This window comes from Manis pentadactyla, chromosome 1 (assembly GCF_030020395.1).
Source record: "Manis pentadactyla isolate mManPen7 chromosome 1, mManPen7.hap1, whole genome shotgun sequence".
Taxonomy (NCBI): Eukaryota; Metazoa; Chordata; class Mammalia; order Pholidota; family Manidae; genus Manis; species Manis pentadactyla.
In genome coordinates, this window is record NC_080019.1 from 4995893 (window position 1) to 5018095 (window position 22203).

General features: G+C 39.3%; 1 protein-coding gene across 1 annotated transcript; it reads left to right on the forward strand.

The window, feature by feature from the left end:
• Positions 1 to 4551: 4551 nt before the first annotated feature.
• LOC118914220 (disintegrin and metalloproteinase domain-containing protein 20-like) lies at positions 4552 to 7412 on the forward strand. Its single transcript, XM_036888873.2, is given in 2 exon segments — positions 4552 to 6596; positions 7145 to 7412. Coding segments are annotated over 2 exon segments (2313 nt in total).
• Positions 7413 to 22203: the final 14791 nt, after the last annotated feature.

The window sequence follows — 22203 nt, forward strand, 5'->3', positions numbered from 1 at the left end:
CATTCCACTCTCTCTTGGCTTGTAGGGTTTCTGCTGGAAATGGGGGTTCCGAATGGGGGATCCTTTGTAAGGTACACCCTTTTTGCCCTTTAGAATTTTTTATCTTTGATTTTGATCATTTCGTTATGTGTTTTGGAGAAAAGCTTTCGTCACTGAGATGGCAGAAGGATCTATTAACTTCTTGGACTCGGGTGCCCAAGCGTCCCCAGCGTGGTGAGTTTCCAGCCACTATTTCTCTAACTAAAAGACCCACCCTGGTGTCCCACTCTTCTCCTTCTGGAACCACGATTATTTTGTGTTGACCCTTTTCTTGAGGCCCATGGATCACTTAGGCTTTCTTAGCTCATTTTTATTCTTTCCTCTTTGCTCTTTTTTCACTGTGTCATTTTGAAATCCTTATCCTCTAACTCACTAGTCTTTCCTGTGTCTTTCCTCCTGCCCTGCGGATGCTCTGTGGTCTAAGTTTCATGTCATCCTTTGAATTCTTCAGCTCCAGAATTTCTCTTTGGTTCTTTATTATGGTTTCTCCTTTATTTACTTGCTTTTTATTTTGGTAAGGAACTCACTGTGTTCATTTGTCACTTCCCTAATTCCACAGAGGTATCTCTCTGAGTTTTCTTGCACTTCGTTGTGTTTCTTCAACAGCTGTCTTCAATCCCTGACATCTAGGCTCCCTCCAGCTGCAGCGCTGTCCATGGCTACGCTGCTCTGGGGATCCTAATTTCATGATGGGTAGGCCTGCTCCACTCTATTTGTTCAGCCTTGGGGCAGAATTTACAAGCTTTGCTTTTTCTCTTGTGCTTCACGGTCGTCAGGCCAGGTGGACGTTGCTGTTCCTCAGGAGGCGATGCTGTGGCCCCAGTGTGTTTTCTCTCTGGCCCGCAGACTGGATCGTGTTCCTGAGGGCACTCCGGTGACCCGCCTCACACTCACTGCCACGCTCAGAAGCCCACAGGATCCCTAACACACAGTGGTGGAGACGCAGGTTTAGCAGCAGGGCTTTGGGGTTCCTGCGGACCAGCAGGGAGGTGTCCAGCAGGGGATTCCTGAGCCTTCTGTGCAAGTTCTTGCCAAAGTAGGAACCTCTTTGCTTTCCCACCTTTGATATTCTTACCTGCTCTCTCCCTGTCTTGTCCTGATGGAGGTCCCCCAAGGAATCAGGGTGCTACCAGAGCGACAGGCTTCCAGAGCTGTGACTCTGGCATCTGGGTTGGTGTGAGTGGCTCATGCTTCCACCTCCTCCGTAGGACACTTGACCCTGTTGGCCTCCTACGTGGGACGCTTTCCCACCTCTGCTGCCGTGGGGAGGGGAGGTGACTCTGGAAGAATCTGCCGCACTCCATGGCACCCAAACTCACCCTTACCCCGCTCCAGAGGCCTGCTGGAGCCTCCCCCTGTGGCAGGCGGAACTTGTTCAGTTCCCTCACCTGCGTGTGTCAGCCCACGTCTGCACAGTCTGTTCTTCCCCTGGTCGAGGTCAGCGGGGGTGGGGCAGGGTCCCCCACTCCCCTGGATCTGCACCCCTTCCCAGGACTGTTTTGTTCATTTTCCAACGCACAGATGGGCAAGAGCTCTCTCAGCTCCCCCTGTGCTGAAGCACTTCTGTTCACCTTTGGGTGTCCAACAGCTGTCCAAAGAGAGGACCGAGAAGAGGGATTCCTTATGCCCTCACGACGCAAACATCACCACCCACACTATATTCACCTCCCCATCCTTTTTAATTTTCTTTGTCTGTACTGACAACAATTCTTCCTAATAGATGCATCATATTTACATACAGATATGAAATGTCTCCGAGTTATTCAATGACCTTATAATGAAACTTACAGATGATTACTGATGTCTAAACACAGGTAAAATGGTTTAAATGGGGTCAAACTCCTTCTGGAAGTGTTTCAGGCATCCCATAATATGTTTCATCTTGGGGAAATAACCAGGAACCAGGAAGAGTATGAGCCCAATTACCGAAGCTAAAGTGTTTATACTGCATATGGGGAGCACATAAGATAAGAATAGGAACAGAGGTAGGTTTATTCAGATTGAAGAGAGAGAGAAAAGTCTCACGGGGGGAGTGGGGCCAAGAGTGAGGAGACCTTCTATCCTGGCGCCGTGGTCTTTGGAACAGGGAGAATCCTGTTGCTAAGCAGCTACGTCTAGAACATAAACAAATGAGAGGTGAAAGGGAAGGGATTTTTATCATCTTTGCCATATAAACTTTCCAAGGAAAATCTTTGTTCTTTGTTCATTGAGATTGGTGATACAAACTATGATAGGACTTTGGCTGGAAAGGACCATGGGAGCCATTAATTCCACTGACGGTAAGTCATCCGAAAATTTAGCTGTAATGGAGCAAAGCGTTGTATCCAATAGCACAGGTGCGTACATGATACACACACACACATATCCACACGCACCACATGATTCCTTGCCAGTTTTTCAGGACTTGTCAGGGATCTCTGTGTTCTGTATGCTGCCCTGTTTTCCTCTATTCCATCTGGTTGAGAGCCACAGAATTGCTTCTTTAGTGGGTTGCTACTCATTGTTTGGAAAATACTGAATTTGACTATAAATGAGGTTGAGAGGGGAGGTGGTGCTTTGGCACAAAGATGGAAGAATTCAATGAAGCTGTGGGAGATAAAAGAAGAATATATGGAACACAATGTTTTACGTTCTACTTTGACGTTACTGTGCTATTATGACATTAGGAATAAATCCTAATCAACTAAATTGGTTAATTCCAGTGGTTTTTTTTTTACTAGTTAAACAGTCCCTGTGATCAACTTTTATTGTAACTGAGAATTACTGTGCCCCTTTATCCCCCTCCTCTTCCCCTGCCCCGCCCCCTCCCTCTTGGTAACCACTAGTCACTTTTCAGTGTCTGTGAGTCTACCACTATTTTGTTCCTTCTGTTTTGCTTTGTTTTTATATTCCAAAAATGAGTAAAATCATAGGCATTTGCCTTTCTATGCCAGACTTATTTCACTGAGCATAATACCCTCTAGATACATCCATGTTGTTGCAAACGGGAGGATTTCTTTTCTTTTTATGGCTGAATAGTATTCCACTGTGTGTGTACCACTTTCTTCTTTATCCGTTCATCTGTTGATGGACACTGAGGCTCCTTCCATATCTTGGCTGTTGCAAATAGTGTGCCCATAAACAGGGGGTGCATATATCTTTTCACATTAGGATTTTGTTTTCTTTAAGTGAATTCCCAGGATCAGAATTACTGGGTCAAAAGGTATTTTTAGTTTTAGTTTTAGTTTTTTTAGGAACCTCCATACTGCTTTCCACAGCAGTTGCACCAATTTTCAGTCCCACCAACAGTGTAGGGATGTTCCTATTTCTCTGCATCCTGTCCAGCACTAGTTGTTTCTTGTCTTTTGGATAGTGGCCATTCTACCTAGTGGGAGGTGACATTTCATTGTGGTTTTGATTTGCATTTCCCTGATGATTAGCGATGTGGAGCATCTTTTCATGTGCCTGTTGTCATTTGTATTTCATCTTTGGAGAAGTGTCTGTTCAGGTCCTCCGCCCATTTTTTAATTGGGCTATTTGCTTTTTTGGGTGTTGAGGTGTATATGAGTTTTCTCTATATTTTGGATGTTAACCCCTTATCAGATGAGTTGTTTATGAATATATTCTGCCATACTATAGGATGTCTTTTTGTTCTGCTGATGTTGTCCTTTGCTGCACAGAAGCTTTTTAGTTTGATGTAGTCCCATTTGTTCATTTTTATTTTGTTTCCCTTGCAAAATAAGGAGATGTGTTCAGTGCAGACAACTGTTGGGAAGGGTTCCTGGCTGATCACAAGCCACACTGCCCTCAACTCTGCACATTGAGTTATCTTCCCCTGACCATCTTCCATCCTTAGTGTCACAGTCTTAGATGGAAAGCTAGAGCCCTCCATTCTGGGGAAGGCCCACAGCTGGAGCCGTCTGTGTACCATGCATCTTAGGGTATAGGGGCTCTTTCTTCCCGATAAGGGCTCTCTGTTACTAATGGCTCTAAAGCAAATCCTTCCTGACTTTCACTGGTGTATATAACTGACCCCAATAAGCGTTGCAGTTCTTCACTCCAGGGCACAGTAGAGAGGGTGCTTCACTGCTACAGGTACACACCCCACTTGGCCAGTGTAGGCATCTGTGCCACGACACCCTGTGACTTTTGGGTCCAGTCTTGTACCCACCCTGGGGTGGGATAGGTGCTTATTACCTTAATGGGGCCATTCCAGTGATGGGGTTCTGTACACAGCAAGGCTTGGTACATGGCAGTCAATTGTTGTAATTTACTCTTAATAAGACTATATTATTCACAAACAAATATTTTTCCATCACAATCAATACTCCAAATTAATTGTCTTTCATAACCCCTACTACTGTCTGTCCTTTTTATTTTTGCATTCAGTGTTGCTGCTCTGATGGTCTCAGCCAGAGGACAGACTGAAGGGCAGTGCTGCATCCAGCCAGCTCAGAGGCAAGGGACACACGGTGACGCTTCCTGTCCTGCCCTCTTCTGCTGCCACCAATGGCTGCACACAGTGGCCCCACGATGGCTCTTGGTGAGGTCCTGGTGCACGTGAGGATCCCTCTCCTGGTGCTCAGGATCGGGGTGTTTCTGTTCCTCCCTGCGTGGTCTCAGGTCAGGCACTGCCAACGCCATGGACCCCCAGAAGTGGTGATTCCTTTGAGACGTAACAGTGGCGTGAAGCTTCCAGGCTGGGTGTCCTACAGCCTGCATTTTGGGGGCCAGAGACGCATTGTCCACATGCAGGTCTAGAGGTTTTTGCTGTCCAGACACCTGCCGGTGTTCACGTACACAGCCCAAGGTGCCCTCCTGGAGGATCAGCTCTTTGTCCAGAACGACTGCTACTATCACGGGTACGTGGAAGGGGACGCGGATTCCCTGGTTGTCCTCAGCACTTGTTTTGGGGGTTTTCAGGGAATATTACACACAAACGACATGGCTTATGCAATTGAGCCTAAAAGGCTTTCCACCACATTTGAGCATCTGATATACAAGATGGACGGTGAGGAGACACAGTCCCCACCCATGAGATGCGGAGTAACGGATGAAGAAATAGCACGACAACTGGAGATTCAAGAGAGCAGTGATTCCACGTTGACGCAGAGTGGGTATGAAGGCTGGTGGACCCACAGGCGGTTCCTTGAGCTGGCGGTGGTGGTAGACAACAATAGGTATGTTCATTCCATGAGCAACATCTCAGTCGTGCAGAAGGAAGTGTACCTTGTCGTCAATTATATAGCAAGCTATCTGAGTTCACTGGATATCGATGTGGTCTTAATGGGAATTGAGGTATGGACGGATCAAAACCCCATTCCAGTGGATAACATAGGTAGCCTCCTGTCAGGATTTTGCCGATGGAAAAAAGGCAGCTTTAACACCCGCTTGCCCCATGATATTGCACATGTTTTTGTAAAGAAAGCATATGGCATTCAAGTTGGCTTAGCCTATGTAGGAACAGTATGTAATCCAAATTATAATTGTGGAGTTGCTAGTTTCATGAATGACAACTTTTATGACTTTGCATTTATTGTATCACATGAGATCGGTCACAATTTGGGTATGCCGCATGATGACAAAACATGTAAATGTGGGAGAAAAACATGCATGATGTTTGCAACCAAATCATCAACAACTAGGTTCAGCAACTGCAGTTATGGCTCTCTGTGGAACACCATTGCAAAAACCACGTGTTTGCATAGTCCGCCAAATCTAGAGAATATCTTCACACTTGCACACTGTGGGAACAGTGTGGTTGAAGATGGAGAGGAGTGTGACTGTGGCCCCTTACAACAGTGTACAAAAGATCCGTGTTGTCAGTCCAACTGCACTCTGATGCCTGGGGCCACCTGCGCTTTTGGGCGTTGCTGCAAAGACTGCCAGATCCTGCCCTCAGGCAGCGTGTGCAGAGGACAGGTAAATGAGTGTGACCTTCCGGAGTGGTGCAATGGGACGTCCCATCAGTGCCCTGAAGATGTGCACGTGCAGGACGGGGTGCCGTGCATGGACGCCGGCCTCTGCTATGGGAGGAGATGCAATAACCGTGACGAGCAGTGCAGGAGGATTTTTGGCAGAGAGGCCAAGAGCGCCAGTGAGATTTGCTATGCGGCACTGAACACCCGTGGGGACCGCTTTGGCCACTGTGGTTTCAGGGGCTCTGGGTATGTCCCGTGTAACAGGTCAGATGTTCTGTGTGGGCGGGTTCAGTGTGCGGACGTGGCCAGAATCCCGCTCCTGAGGGACCACTCCACTGTGCATTCCACGCGCGTCAACGGCGTCACGTGCTGGGGTGCAGACTACCACTTCGGGGTGACCATTCCTGACGCTGGTGACGTGAAGGACGGCACAGAGTGCAGGGCAGGGCATATCTGCCTCCAAAGGAGGTGCATCCCTCTGTCAGTTCTAGCACGTGGCTGTTCACCGGAGACCTGCCGTATGCGGGGCGTCTGCAACAACAGAGGGCACTGCCACTGCAAGGGGGGCTGGGACCCTCCCCGCTGCCTGGGGAGAGGCCGTGGCGGTAGTGTTGACAGCGGCCCACCCCCACCAATATTAGAGAAAAATTTGCCATGGTGGAATTTCATACTAAAATTTGTGTGGATTCCTTTTTTTGCTTTATTGTTAGGTGGTTTATTTTGCTTTTTGTGAAAATCAAAGGGAGAAGGCGAGAAACAAGAGAAGAACATTCCATTTTTCCCTAAGAAAAAGTCATGATTTTGAAAAAAGGAATGCAATCCCAAATGAACTCTCCCAGGTTCTGAGTTTTTAGGTTCCTGGCAGTTGAAAAGTTACAGCTGTGTCACAGATCATGGGCGGAATATCCCCATGCTTTTTTATCATTCAGGATTATAAACATGAGCTATTATAAAATTTGCAAAATGTACTAATTCCTAACATGTTTTTATTTTCCATTCTTAAAGCATTTTTAGTGGCTAAGTTCTCATGGAACTAGTCTGTGTTTCCTGAGCTAAGGTTCAGCTCATGGACAGGGTGTGTGTGTGCGTGTGTGTGTGCGTGTGTGTGTGTGCGTGTGTGTGTGTGTGTGTGTGTGTGTGTGTGTAATTTGCCGTGTCTCACCTCCCAACAGTCTTCCCCTCTGTACTCTCTCTCTGTCACACAGGAAATGGGAGGCTATAGATCAAATTTCTTCTGAGACCTCCCCTTATTCGTCAATTCCAATAGATGAACTAGACGGAGGCTGGGAACCTGGGGAAATTTTTCCCCGAGGCTTCACGTCAGGGTTGCCTCACTGCGCTTCTGGCCTCAACAGCTATTTCCTGTTTGCACATTTTAAACCTTTTCGGCAGATAAATGGTTGTGCCCTGAGGACAGCATCTACCCAGCCCTCCACACAATCACTCTACAAGCCCACTCACCTCACATTTTGAAGGGAGAAAACAGTACCAGGTATCCAGGCCTGTTACAAAGCTATAGGAATGAAGATTATTAGATGCTAAGCAATGAGATGCAGTAGAGGCCAAATGGACATTTTAATAGCTTGCGCAGGTCTGCTCTTCAAAAAGTAACATTAAAGAATGAAAAGATAAGCCAGTCAGATATTTGGGGAATATACTTCCACAAAATGCATATGTGAAAAAGGATTCATAAACAGAATAAATAAGAGTCGATTTACAGCATGATATTAAGGAAAGACAGCACAAAGGAAATTTGGCCAAAACTCAGTCAGTTCCCAAAAAAGGATATGTAATGGCCAGCCAACTTGTAAAAGCGGATCAAATTTTTAGTTTTCAGGGCATATTCATTAAAACTGCAATGTCAAACTATCTTATATACACCAGAATGGCTAAATTCAATTTTGGTTGTACGTAACTTATATAAGCAAGTTTATGGTTCATTAAAACTCTAATTCATTTCTCTTGGGTGTAAGAATAGTCAGAAACACACTGGAAAACTGCTTTGAACAATTTCCTATGCCTGAACATATCACATACACTGAGCTATTAGAATCTGAGTTATAGGCCTGATGGAAATGTCTCATACTTTCACAGAATGACGAGCACTACAATGTTCGTAGAAATGCTCATTAAGGCCAAGCTGGAACTGACATCTGACCCCCAGTAGTAGCCTGGATCCATACCCTGTGGTATATTTCCAAGCTGGGGTACCACACAGAATGAGAAAGAATGTTCTACAAAAACATGCACAAATACAACCTTAGGTGAAATTTACACCTTGCAGTAGAGTGCATATTATGTATCACTTATTTGAAGCACAAAACAGCCTTGTAATCCAGATTGGGGCTTATTCTTGGAGGGCACACAAAGTATGCATATTATATCTAAAAACAAAATTTGCACATAAATAATGAAGTACAAAAATTCTTGGATAGCTTGAAAATACAAGTTTTCAAAACAAGACCATTGAAACTTTACCTTTGTGTTGTCCAGCCAAGCTTTACATCTCAAACTCTTTGCCTTATTTTGGTTTAATAAGAAATAATGCAGTCTGACTTCTCTTCAAGCATGTTTCTTGCCAAAATGTAAGTTTAATTACAGTAGGCAACTTTTATGTTTTAATCTGTAGTGTATCTTATGCATATAAAATGAGAATTAACAATCAAAATGAAAGAGGGATAAAGTATATGAGATAATTATCAAGCATGTAACTGCTAAGTAAAATTTGAAATGTAGATTGTTGATAATCTATTTCACTTGTGAAGATTTTGAAATCACAGTGGTCTAACCAATATTTTCACCTGAACTTTTTAATTGGTTTGTCATATTCATGAAATTAAAAGAAAGAGGACATGTGAATCCATTATCCATCTTGGTATGTAGACTATGGTGTATGTATTTCCTTTAATAATGTAACTTTGCTATGTGACCTAAACACCTCATCAATGAATTGTATTCATTTTTGCATATACTGATCTTGTGACTCTCATAATCTTGCTTTATACCAAAATTCTACATTTAATGTACTAATATTTCAAGTTAGCATATGAGCATTGATCTCTTAGGACAAATTGGCACATCCATGTTATAATAAAACCCTTATTTCCCAGGTTATTTAGGCAATACTTTAACATACAAATTTTAAAACCCATAAGAAATTTTATGGCAGTGGTTATAATAATATAATGACAACTAAGAACTGACAGAGGTTACACTGGAACACCAGGTTATATGATATCAGAAAAAGCAACAAATATCGAAAAATTAAGTATATAGCTAAAAAATCTAAAAACCAGTGAAGGTACACAAACTTAGAATAGAAAAAGAGTTAAGGTACTCTTAAGAATTCTTGGCTTTATAGTATACAAATCCTTAGAGATACTGATTAAATAAAAAGGGGGACAAAGATGGAAAAGATAAAGCAAAAAAAAAAAATGGAGAGCAAACGATAGATCCAGGAAAGACAATAAACTGTTGAGAGAGTAATATAAAAACTTAATATAAATAAATTTAAAACCTTAAGTTGACTCTCTTGAAAAATGTGACAAGCACAAAAATAAGTTTTAAATTCCCAACAAAATCTGATCAATGATGGAATTGCAATATTTTAAATCCTATCCACAACAAAAGCAGCAGTGTGGGGGGAGCTTACAAACACATCTCCAACCTCAAGGATCAAAAATAAATAAATCCAAACTTTATGCAAATGCTTCAAGATAATATATAATAGGGAATATAATTGGCTCATTTTATAAAGTAGCATAATAGAATAAAAATATTATAAGGACACTATGAAAAAGCAAAATTAAAGGCCAGACTAATTTCTGAACATACGAAGTATTCATAGGTAAACATATTTGTCTTGCAATATGTTGTAATTATGTAATATGTTCCCATTTTGACCACTGAGACAACTTAGTTCCTGTATCCCTCTGACCTATCACCATGTTGCTGTTTTGAGCCCTTCTTTATTTTTTGGCACTTAAAGAAAACTGGGCTCATATCATATATTAAAAGCAAGCAATAAGACTTTCTCATTTGACAGATGACATGATTGTTTTCATAGGCAATCCTGTAAATGCCTTAAAATACCCATATTTGAAGTAAAAAAGTACATTTATCCACTTACGTACTTAGGCAATACATAAATTTACAAAATCTATTATATTTATGTACCACAATGAAGTAGAAAATAACTTACATGCACAATATAAAAAAAGCATACTTATTTGACCCACTATGTGCAAGACCTATGTTTTGGAAACAATAAGGCATTGCTGAGATATCATTAAAATGATCTAAATGAATGAAGCTGTATATCATGTTCACGGACATAAAGGTTCAATATTTTTAAGATGACCATCCTCCAATTGATGTTACAGACGTAATTTGCCAAGCCTAGGCAAGATTCTGCGAGGATCGGTGTGTATTTGTGCTTGTGTGTGTGTGTGTGTGGTAAGTTACCGGCTGATTTTAAAGTTTATGGAAATCAAAGTGCCTAGAATATCCATCACAATCTTTGTTTTGTAAAGAAGTACAGTGTTGACATACTGACACCACCTGTTTTCAAAACTGTTACTGTTTCCGTAATCGAGACAGTGCAGTAGTGGCATATGTTCAACGACTCAGTCAACAAACACCATGAAGACTCTGGAAATAATACAATATTTATATGATCATACATTGTTTCAGTAACAAAAACATGAGGAAAACAAAAGTCTTTTCAAGAGCTGATGCTGGAATACACGTATATCCACATGCAATGAAGTAGAAACTGATTTCTACCTACAATACAGCAAACACAATTGAGATGAGATATGAACCTGAATAAAAACCAAAGCCACAAAATTTTGTAAAAAAATAGGAAAAAATCTGCATGATGGGGGCACACAAATATTTCACTGGCAACAGAAAACAAAAATGAGTAAGAAGTGATAAGTAAGGTTTGCCAAAAATAGAACATTTTTGCCATCCAAAGTTACTACAAAGAAAATGAACCAGAATGGCTACAATTTACAAATGTTAGAAAAAATGTGGAACGCCAGATTTTCAGCCATTACTAGTTGGAAAGTGAACACTTTATAGTTACCGAAGAAAAAGTTCTATTTTTTTTAAACTGTGTTCCAGCAATCTTACAACTCATAGCGGTTGAGTTAAACAGGGCTGAAAACAAGTATAGATGAAGGAATAAAGTAAGGAAAATAAATTAGGACTACGAAATCCTTTTCAAAATTTCAGAGATATGATTCTAAGTTAATTGTGTTATATAATATGTATATATTTATTATATGTCATTACTATATATTAATTAATATTTGAAAGCTCTTTGACTATTGAAAACCATCCTAGACCTGAATCTGTATTTTGATATTTAATAAGGAGGTACTTGCAAGCTCATGCAGATAAAGGGAAGGGCCTTAAATTTCCTGTCAAACTCATGTCCACAATATTCAGAAGAGCAACATGTATATTAGTTCACATACAAAGGCTATAAAACATTACTAAAACTTTGAGTTTATTCTTCTCTTACTTCCCCACCTAAAATTAGGCAATCTCATTAAGAAGTTACATAATTTATTAAATGAAATATAAACCTAAATATTTATAAAAACCATAGTAAAATCATAGAGTAACTAACGCAAACTTTTCCAACCTAAACCATAAGTCCTTTTCCAGAAGTTGCTATGGAGATATTTATTATTTGGAAATAAATGGAAAAATCTAAGCCAAAGCAAAAGAAAATGTTAGATCCCCTTAAGAGGCTAATTGGTTGATAGAGTCATTGCAACAGATCTCAATGGACCTTTTACATTAACAAGATATTGACCTATTTGGAATTAATGTGAAACCCATTACCTACTTTATTATTCAAACTCTTAGGATAATATTAGTTAAATAAAGCCTTATGTTATCAGAGGTTTGAGGAAGAATCTGAACTTTTTAGAAGTAAGTTTTCTTCCTTGTTCCAACATGTTAAAATAGGTTCCACAAAACATGCTTTACTTTGTTAAATGTCACTTTTAATTTTATAATTGGATCAATCATAATTATGACTTAGTATAAAGTTTTTTATCTCTCTTTGGTCATGCCATTATTAAGGATTATAAGCTAAAGTTTCAGGATTTATACTTTAAGATAAAATCCTTCTAATTTATGTTTAAAAAGGATCTATACTTTAAGATAAAATAAGAAAAATTCTTTTCCTATATTTACTAATTACTTAATTCCTACATACTGAACATTTTACATATTGAGTTACAAATAATCATTTCTAGATAGTAAATTATATATACATATCTATATATATTTCCAACAAGACCCAGAAAGTTAATGAACTCAAAAGATTATAATTAAATTAGTTTTTCTTCATCCTTAAAAAATTAGTCAGTTTAAATTGGAAACTTCATAGTCTAGAAAATAAAAAATTAAATAGAATAGAAAAAATGTTTAAGTCTCCTGTTTTGTAACATTTTCCTAGTTGTCCATTCTTTGCTTTTAAATTAGCAGTAGGAAATTAAACAAAATTGGTGCTCTGAATAAACTGATTTGCTCGAAATATTCAAGAAGTAATTTCAAAAGTTGATGGGTCATATGCTTCTTCCTGGAAAAGATCTCTCATGTCTTTGTCAGTTTACTCTGCACTGACCTCCCATCCCCAGGCAAGCACTTGGAATTATCTCCATCAGGTTATGGTACCTTGTGGAGAAAAGGCACACAAACCAATGAGCATGAAGAGAAGGTGTACAGACAGAAGGAAAAGAAATGGGATGTTAATTAATGACATAAATTACCGATAACTTAAAATTATGAATATACCACTACTTACAGTGAATTTTTACTCTATTTTTAGCTTATTGTCATTGCACGTGTGTAGTGTGCATGTAATGTATTTGTATTTGTAAATTCAAGGATTTGTAATAGAATACTCAAAATGAATTCCTAGATTTAAGAGAGGAAAATGCAAGAATAAATATTTTTAAACATAATAATCAGGAATCCCTGACCCTGCAGAAGTATGAAGAGAAATAAAAAATCATATTCAATCTCTTGCCATGCAGAATCAGAGCAGCTTAGAACATGCTTAATGCCAATTAATGATTGAACAAAATGATTTTTAAAAAGAAATTTGGCATTGTGATATTTTAAGTGTCAATAATTTACTTAGTCTTACACAGAAAACAATGTTTTAGTTATTAATGCTGACAAACCATAAAAATGAGAAAGCCAATAAATTAAGTAAATGATTTGCCCTACCTTTTTGTAGATCATTTTATAGAATTCAGAAGTGATACACTGTTTTTAAATCAAAATGTATTGTAATATTGACTCATGAGGAAAATTATTAAATGGCCTAATAGTTTAAAAACCTGAGTGAAAAACTGAGTAAAAGCCTTTTATTTAATAACTTTTAATACTTGGTGAAAAATGAAGCTCTACAAGATAAAAAATATAATTTATTAAAATAATATGCCATTTCAATAAACAACTCCCCTAACTTAGACGATTATAAAAAGTTATATATATGTGACTCAATTACAGATAGTATTTAAGCATTAGTAAAGCAATGTTGTTGCGAATTCATTCCAATCTGGATGTTCTGACAGACGACTGAATCATGCCCTTGGTGATCTCATTCTGTGGGATGACTTCATTTATCATCTTACAGATTAATAACGTGCATCCAGAACTCTTTCCCGGAATCCCAGCTCCCTGCATGCATCTCTCAGAGACACCACCGCTTGTCCAGCCAATAGATGCCCCATATTACCATGTCCCAACTGAACTCTTGACCCAAACTAGCACCTGAGTTCACCGCCAACACACAGATACATACATCTTCCTCTCTCCCCATTTTCAGTTCATACTGCCCCTTCCTTGGATTATTCCAGAAGTCTCCTAATTCGTCATTTCTCTTTTATCTTCTACCTCCCTTTATTTTCATAATGACCACCATAATGGACCTGTTAAAATTTCAATCAACTTATTAGTGTAAATATTCTCTTTTATTGGTTAGCAAGGCTATAGATGGATTTAAAAACTTGTTTTAGAGTTCTTTATATTTATTTATATTTATTTGGGGGTACAGTCCCACACATATAATAATTCCCAACCTAGAAATCATTAGCAAATAAATATTCCTCTAAATGTTTCATAGTACTTATGTAATTAATGAAACACACGTATATGAATATAAAAAACTATATCCCCAAATTTCATATTCATTACATGATACTCAATTAAATTTTTCACAGAGCTAATATAGCTTAATTCTCCTAAACATTCAACACCAACTAAAATTACATACATAAAGAAAAAATGGGTCTGCTCTTTTATAGTATTAAATGTAGTGGCTGTCCAAGAGATTGAGGCTTACAGCTAAAAAAAAAAAAAACAGAATGAAAAAAGCAAATAAGATAAAAACACAGTAGGTTTTCTCTTTCCTTCCTTCCTTCCTCCTTACAAAATATGATCTAATTTGGGGCTAATACATTTTTTATGCTGAAAGAGATCACTGATTAACAGAGAAACAATGACTCTCCTTTCTGACCTTCAGGGTTGCTACTTAAAAGGCAGTATGAAAAACATGCTTCTGGGAGGAGGCAGAGTGGGAAGACGGGCTGGAGCGAATCACCACTCTAGGATGAAGGGCCTCTGCTGGCAGGACGGTCCCCGGAGCAGCAGCGCAGGAAGAAACAGGCCCCTCCTCCGTCCGCCCGCCGGAAGCATCTGGCAGAGGGCAGGGGTCCTTTGCAGAGTATTGTACAGGCAGCACAGACAGGAGCATAAGAGCGCAGCTTTAGAACCGGAGTCAAGAGTTCAATAACCATGCCATATCATTTTGTCCCTATAAAGATATTGAAATTATGAAAACTTACAATAATCTCAGTACCGTTTTAAACAATTTTTACACCTAAAATTTTGGTATGCTTTCAACTGGAAGTATAAAGATTCATTCTATTTTAAAGTCAACATGACATAGAATCTCTCAGTTATTAGAACTCTAGCTCATCACAGGGAGAGTGATGAGTTGATAAACTCCTTTAAATGTGCTACTAAAGAGGAGAGGTAATTTGAAATAATCCAGAGAAAATTAGCGCAATCACCCTAATACTCGCATGCTTCATAGGGCTATTGTCACATTTTCAGGGCTCATAAGCTACTTTCTTTATTCCTTATTTTGTTTCCTCTTCCAAATGCCTAAACCTAACAGGAGTGTCATGTCATATTTTAGTAATGTTAGTGGTTATACAAATTATTATTATTTATTGGTTCTCTGCCCCGGGCTTCCTTCACTGGTCTGGGGCGCCCATGCCCGCTGGCTACCCCTCTTCACCTAAATGGACACGACGGCGGCTGCGGGCTCACAGCTGCGCTCTGCTCTGCAGAATCGCCCCTGGACCGGCCCGAGTAAGCATCTGAGGGGGATGGACTTACAATCCTCCTCCTCGCCTCCAACAGTCGCTCACCCGCGCAGCCTGCAGCCAATGGTGGCTTGAAACCGGACACTGAGCTTGGGTGACACGAGGCGATTGTCTTGCCTCATCACGACTTGCAGCCACTGGCAAATGTCATGTTCTAGAGCTGCCTCGTGATGGGCTCACACTGCCTGGTAGCAAAGGCACGTTCTTGCTTAGCCTTTTCCACTTCCCTTTCCTGTGCCCTTTCTTTCCAAACCGTTATCTTTTAGAGCATCATCTTTATAAATCACTTGAAGGAGAATCCCCATCACAGGGTTTCATTCTAGAGAACATGGCTGAGCTATCAAAGTATTTCCTGCAAAATCCCTTCCTTATTTTGAGAAGTGATTGACAACATGCATGTCCAGAAGCTTAATTACCTTATCTTGCAGCTAGTATTAGTAGTTTAAAAGTTTAGGATTTGCAATGAAATAGCTTGATGAGTTCTTATGAAAACTGAAATTACAGTGTCTGCTCCCCTCTAAAGGATTTATTCTTCTCCAGATCTTTCCAGTTTCGTATACCAGGCTTCTTACCCTAAATGAGACTCTTCCAAAACCTGGTAAGATCAACTAAAATGTTTTGAACAAGAATCCTAATTAATCAGCAAATTATAGCACTGTTATTATTTAGACAAAAATTTAAAATGTACTCATCATAAAACAATAGAAAGAAACAAAACCAAGAACAAAAATAAAACACAAGAAAATCCCTAGTTTAAAAAAAAAGAAAGTACCTTGTAATTCAAATTAATACACCTGAGATGCAAATATTTAGCTAAGCAGAGTGAGAATTTAGAAAGGATCCAATGTCATTTTGTTTGGATGGTGGAGGGCCAAGTTCTTCAGGGCTGAGTCAAAAGACATTAGGTATCTGAGCTCAATTTCAATTGAGGCAGATAATAAAATTGTTTTCAGAGATACAGCTTTGAATATATTTTAAGTTTCTGCAAGGACCCTCTTTGGTGCAGTGAGTCCAAAGAACAGCTGCAGTCATAACCTTCCATGCTGATGAGAGGCAGGGCCCCAAGCGGAAGAGCTGTGATCCACCAGCAACGAACTGTTAGAGTCAAACTCGTAAATTCAGGTCCAAAAATAATCACCACAAGCGTTTTTGAGAATTTATTTAGATTGAAACATCTTGCCTTTTAAATCATGTCATTTTGATCTAGCTGTACTTGCATTTCATACAAGATCAGTAAGTACAGTACCAAAGGGTTGGAAATATCCAAAAATAATGCTTTAAGAATTGCTAATGAAGACATCTTGTGGGCACCCAAAATAGCCATCTACCTATTAAAAAGTCATGGTCTGACTAAGTCTTCAGCAAAGACATTTCTTTTTATCTTAAATGGATGGAGCAGGGCTGAGACCCAGAGAAGGCTCTGATTACTGCTGCTTTAACGTCACTCCTAGACTGTCAGAAATTCAAGTAACAGCTAGGTACTAAAGAAGGGGATGTCCCTAGAGTGTTAAGTTTTATGGCCTTTTAATGCGAAATATCTGTAGGAGTCACATTGAGTATGAATCTAAGAAAGTACAGTTTTTTCTACAAGAGTGTAAAGAAGTGACAAAAGGCTCACAAATAAATAAGAAAAAACAAATGAGCCAGTACAATACTGAAATGAAAGAAAAAATCCTTCACAGCTATAGATGCTATAAAAAGAGGGCAAGACATGTGAAAACTTGGAAATATGAAAGATGGATTTGAGGAAACCAATCCAAAATTAAACTGAAAGAGCCAGTGGATAGAAAGATTAGGAGCAGGACAATATGTGTGGAAGACAGGTTAAAGAAACCGAATAGAAGTATAGTACCAACCTTAGTTAAATACAACTCCCAGACTCGTGTTTAATTGTACAACTAAAAGTGCTTAGAAAAAGCCACGTGCTTACACGTGGATCCCATCCGTGAAGACTGGGAGGGCCATCGGTGCTGGCTAGTGATTGCACAGCTCATGGAATTCCATTCATTCTTTCTTCTGAAAGATAAGCTCACACGTGTTTTACTCACCAGGAAGGGCAATGCCTTCATCAAAACAAAAACAGATCCCAAATCATCCCGAAGAGCTCAGAACACAGAGGAGCTCAGATCCAGGAGAGACTCACCCTCAGACTCCAGGGGCAGCAAGAATGCAGTGAGCCCAGGGCACTTTTTGGGCACCAGCCCGTTTGCTCGCCAACCTGGGAGCCTTTGGGGGTCTTCTCTGGACCCCCATCTGTGCTCACCATGTCATGGCAACTTTAAAATGTTCTATTCTTTTACCAACAAAATGAGTGTTTTCAGGAGTACCAGAGGAATTGCATTTGGGGAAAAGCAAACTGTGGCAAACATAGGCAAGTCCAAAGTAACAAAGGGAGGGTCAGATTTTATCAAGTTTTAGGAGAAAACTGAGGAAAGTTTTAAACCAAAGTTCATTGCAGAAAGTACAAGAATTGGAGATTGTGTCTGTTTCTCACTGGCTGCAGGTGGTGGTCGGTGCAGTGTTGCTGGAGACGAGATTCCTCAGTGACAAAGCCCCCCTTTAGTTATTCTCACACTTGCTTGTAGGGTGGCTGTGAGAATTCATTAAGTGCATATATAGTAAGTACTTAGCGTTATAAACTGAATGAGCGCTTAACAATTTTTAGTTATTGTGACTCAGGACCTTTTTGTATTGTCCCCTGCATAGACTTCATGTTCCTGAAACCTGCAAGTCAAAGGATTCTATAATCTATCGCAAAATATCTTTTACAAACAATTTCAGCTATTCCCTTAAGCGGCCATTCTCCCCTGAAAAAAATGCTTCATTATTTCTGTTCCTGATGCGACTGCTTTTCTCCTCTTTCCTGTGTATCTACATTGCATACAGACTTGACTATCAAAGTAGGATCTCACTTCATCTGTTTGGCCTTCCCAGCTCACTTCATTTCTCAATTTGTTTTTGTTTTTTCAATTTAATATGTATGTTAATTCAACCCAAAAACTGTCTAAGATGGCTCAGTTATCTACATCCCTGATTTGGCAAATTAGTTGGAATTCTTTTGTGATGTCACTTATTAATATTTTGCATCAATAATTCTTTTACTGTTTAATATTTCATGGAACAAGATGACTAGGCTTTTCAAGAGTTATCATATATATCAGGCACTTCTAATGTTTTTAATTGAATTATAAGGTCATAAGTGTAAAGATAAGCTCTACCTCTTTGGTAATCTTTGCAGAATATATAATAGTATTTAAAAGAAGTGTTCAATAAGCAATATTGATATAAATCTCTGGGCACAGCTACAATATTTACTTAATCTATAGGGAAATATACATGAAACTATTAATATCTATTTATTTAACCTCTTCTAGAATAGTATGCTTTGACAATATCTCAGTAATATCTAAGAGAAGCCGATGAGTATTTAATGGAAACTCAATCTGAGCCTTCTCCATATTTGAATGTAAAAAACTTAGCTGGAACTGTAAGAGTGTTTACTAAATGTGCTGTAAATGCTAACAAAAACTCATCTGGCCAGTATCTTCATACTGAATAGTGCCTTAAAGATGCATATTTGCTCTGCGGTTGAATGTAATAAAAAAGGTGTTACTATGAAAATGGTTATGTAGTCTACCTGATTATATGTAAGAGGGATATGAACATCCCAATAGAGATTCTAAAATGTGTGAGGGTCTTCAGAACTATAGATAATAAGCAATATTCTTGGAGGAGATTTCTGAAAATGAGCATTTCTAGATGTGTGATCAAATCTAAAAGAAAAACCACAATACAGAAGTAGTTACTTCTGTATTTTATGCCCATGAGTTAAGACCCCCCATAAAGGAGCTTCAGACGTATTCAGATATCTCAAGGAATGGAGGGATGACATGGGGGAGGATACTAGCATCACCTTATGAGCTTGTCCCAGCACACATCCCCAGCCATGCCCCAACTCCCAATTTAATGGAACCTGAACCACTCCCCCGTACACTGGTGCATTCAGGTTTGATCCCGAGTTCTGTTAACTCAGTCAGTCCCACTGTGTGTGTGTGTGCATGTGTGTACACTACAAATGTGATACCAGAGAACCATGGCTCTGTTTCCTTTTCAAGTCCTAACAATCAGTTTGCCTACAAATCATAGGCTTTTACTGGGAATAAACTTAATACTTAAATCATATCAAAGTCCAAGAACTTTTTTTTGTACTCTCTTTGGTTCACTTAAAAAATACTAGTTTAAATTGTTTTTCAAAAGCTTTGTCGAAATTTCCCCCATAGTTTCTGATTAAAAGAGCACAAGGTCTACAGAAACACTGTGTTAAGGATAGACTAAATGGGGCAGACTTTGAGTGCTACAAGTTGTTAAGTAGAGTTGAGAGTTTGTTACTTAAATAGCTCCTTTCTCAAACAAGCTCCACTAGAGAATCAAGCCCGTTGTCCTAAGGCATGCATTGTATTTAATTAATTAACTTTTGTTCTATGCATCTAGCATGGCATTATTTATGCACCATCCTTCGATCACTTGAGGAAATGATTACTGGTGTCATTTTCTGTGTTTCTTTGTTCAGATGACCAGCCTGAGTTTAGAATATAGACAACTGGGTTGAGAGCTGAAATACGGATTATAACCTCTCATCAGAAATTACTTATTTTATCCAAATAATTCAGCAGTTTCCTAAAGGAGATGGAAAGCTACACTGTATGTAAAAGTATGAACTCTCATACGTAAACTTAAATTCACCATCTCACCGGGTACATGACTTGCTTTTCATTCGCTCTATTAAACATACAAATATGATCAAGTTACCTGAACTACATTGAACGTAATCTACTCTTTCATATGCCTACACATTTGTGTCCCCAGGAACTATACTGCACGACTAACTACCTTGAATCCACTGTGATTGTCTCCAGACCTTTTATGCTATTGTATTTTTATTATAATTGTATATTTAATAAGCCATAAGCCCATGGAATATGAGTATAAAAAGAGTTAGAGTTTTTGTTTATATTAAAGTGAAATAGAAAACTTTGGAGGACTCCATAATTCAGCAATTAACCACTGCTGAGACAGTATGGGGCAGACATCTACAAAACTTTGGGGCAATCATCATAAGCTGCTACAAAGGATTTCTGCAATCAGATTGTTTTGCAAGTGCCTATAAATTTTCTCTCTACTTTCACAAAATAAAATAGGAATTCAGAGGTATTATATTCTCTGATCTGGAAAATCTCTGCCTCTCATGGGGAAAATGGTGAGGTAGTTTAAAGGTCTTTCTGCCTAAACACACATTAATTCTCCAGAATCCTATTGTTTCCCTAGGGCTCTGCATGTGAAAGGAGGCTCAGTTTTCCCTGGGCTTTTGCATCTTTAAAATCCATTCAAGAAAATTGCCACTTAAAAGAGATTCAGGTAATAAATAAGGAAACAGACCCCTCTTCCAGACTCCCCTTCTAAAGCTGCTCCCTGGATGATGGCAAAGAATAAATTAGCCTTTCTCTTCCCAATAAATTTTGCTCCCTAAAGTTCACTGTTTTCCGCAGGGTTTTCCATCCCCCTTAATGACTAAATACCAAAAAGCAAAATACAGATTCCCTTTTCTCTGCTTTCTGATGTCTTAAAACTGAGGCCGAATGGCTTAGCACTTCAGAAGTTTTCTAGTGGAAGGAAAGGCAAAATTTAAGGAAGATAAATTCAGAGGAGTTCATCAGTATTCTAAAAATGTCGTCTAAACCTCAAATTAATAATGATCTAGTCTTCCAGATGTGTCTATCACACACTCAGGTTTTCACAGCTTTTTTCAAGGTGGGAATAGGGGATATATTTGAATTATTTTGTACATATTCTAGCTATTTTATACATATTCTAACATTTTTGGATGAATATGTATTACATAGAAACATATTTATTGAAACATCTCCCTTCTATCAAGTGCATTTTTTTTTTTAAATTCCTATTTAAATAATGTGTCTGTTTAAATCCTAGTAAGGTAGGACACGGATCTGGGACAAGCATCATGATTAACTTTTCCTACCTATGATGAAAAATGCCAAGATACAAGCAGTACAGTAAGAACAGGAGGGCCTCCATCTTAAGGCTAAAATTACATTTAGAGTCCAGGGAGTTAGGAGGTAAGATTCCTAACATATTCTTTGGTAATCAGCCAATAACATACCCTATCTTAAGGTGGGACAAGCAGTCCTAATTGATACGGTCCCAATGCTTGAGGGGGACCACTATCTTGGAGAAAAACAGGATAAGGAACTCCTTGTGTTTTGTTTATCTCACAGAATTATCTAGAGAACAGACTATGGATGGTGACATAATGTCTCTCACTAGAGTGAGATCATGAGACCACATGTCAACTTATATCACCCCCACCCTTTGCCCCATTCCTGAAAGCCTTAAAAGACAGAATCCTAAGCCCTTAAGCACACCTCCTCTCTGAGGTTGATGCACTCACCTTCCTTCAAGAGTGTACTTTTTGCCTTAAATAAAAAACTTTTCACTGCTCAAATTATTGTGTCTTTTCTCAATGCTCTTCCAGTGGTGTCTCTATTACTTAGCCATTTCATTCAGTTTTTTAGACTTAAACACAAGTCTCTCTCTCTCTGTCCTACTTCAGACAAGTAGGGAAGGGCCACTGAGATCTATGATGGGCTTGCAAGTTCCTGTCACCTGGGTGACCCAGACAGGACTGCAGCTGTGCTATTGTGCTCTTTACCAGCCTGCCTGAAAAACTCCTTTGTTTGCTTTTGGGAGGCTCTCAGAACATCATCTCACTCCATGCAGTGCTCCATGGCTCCCCCAAATCCTGGGGTGGTGGGGGCTTCGTTCCC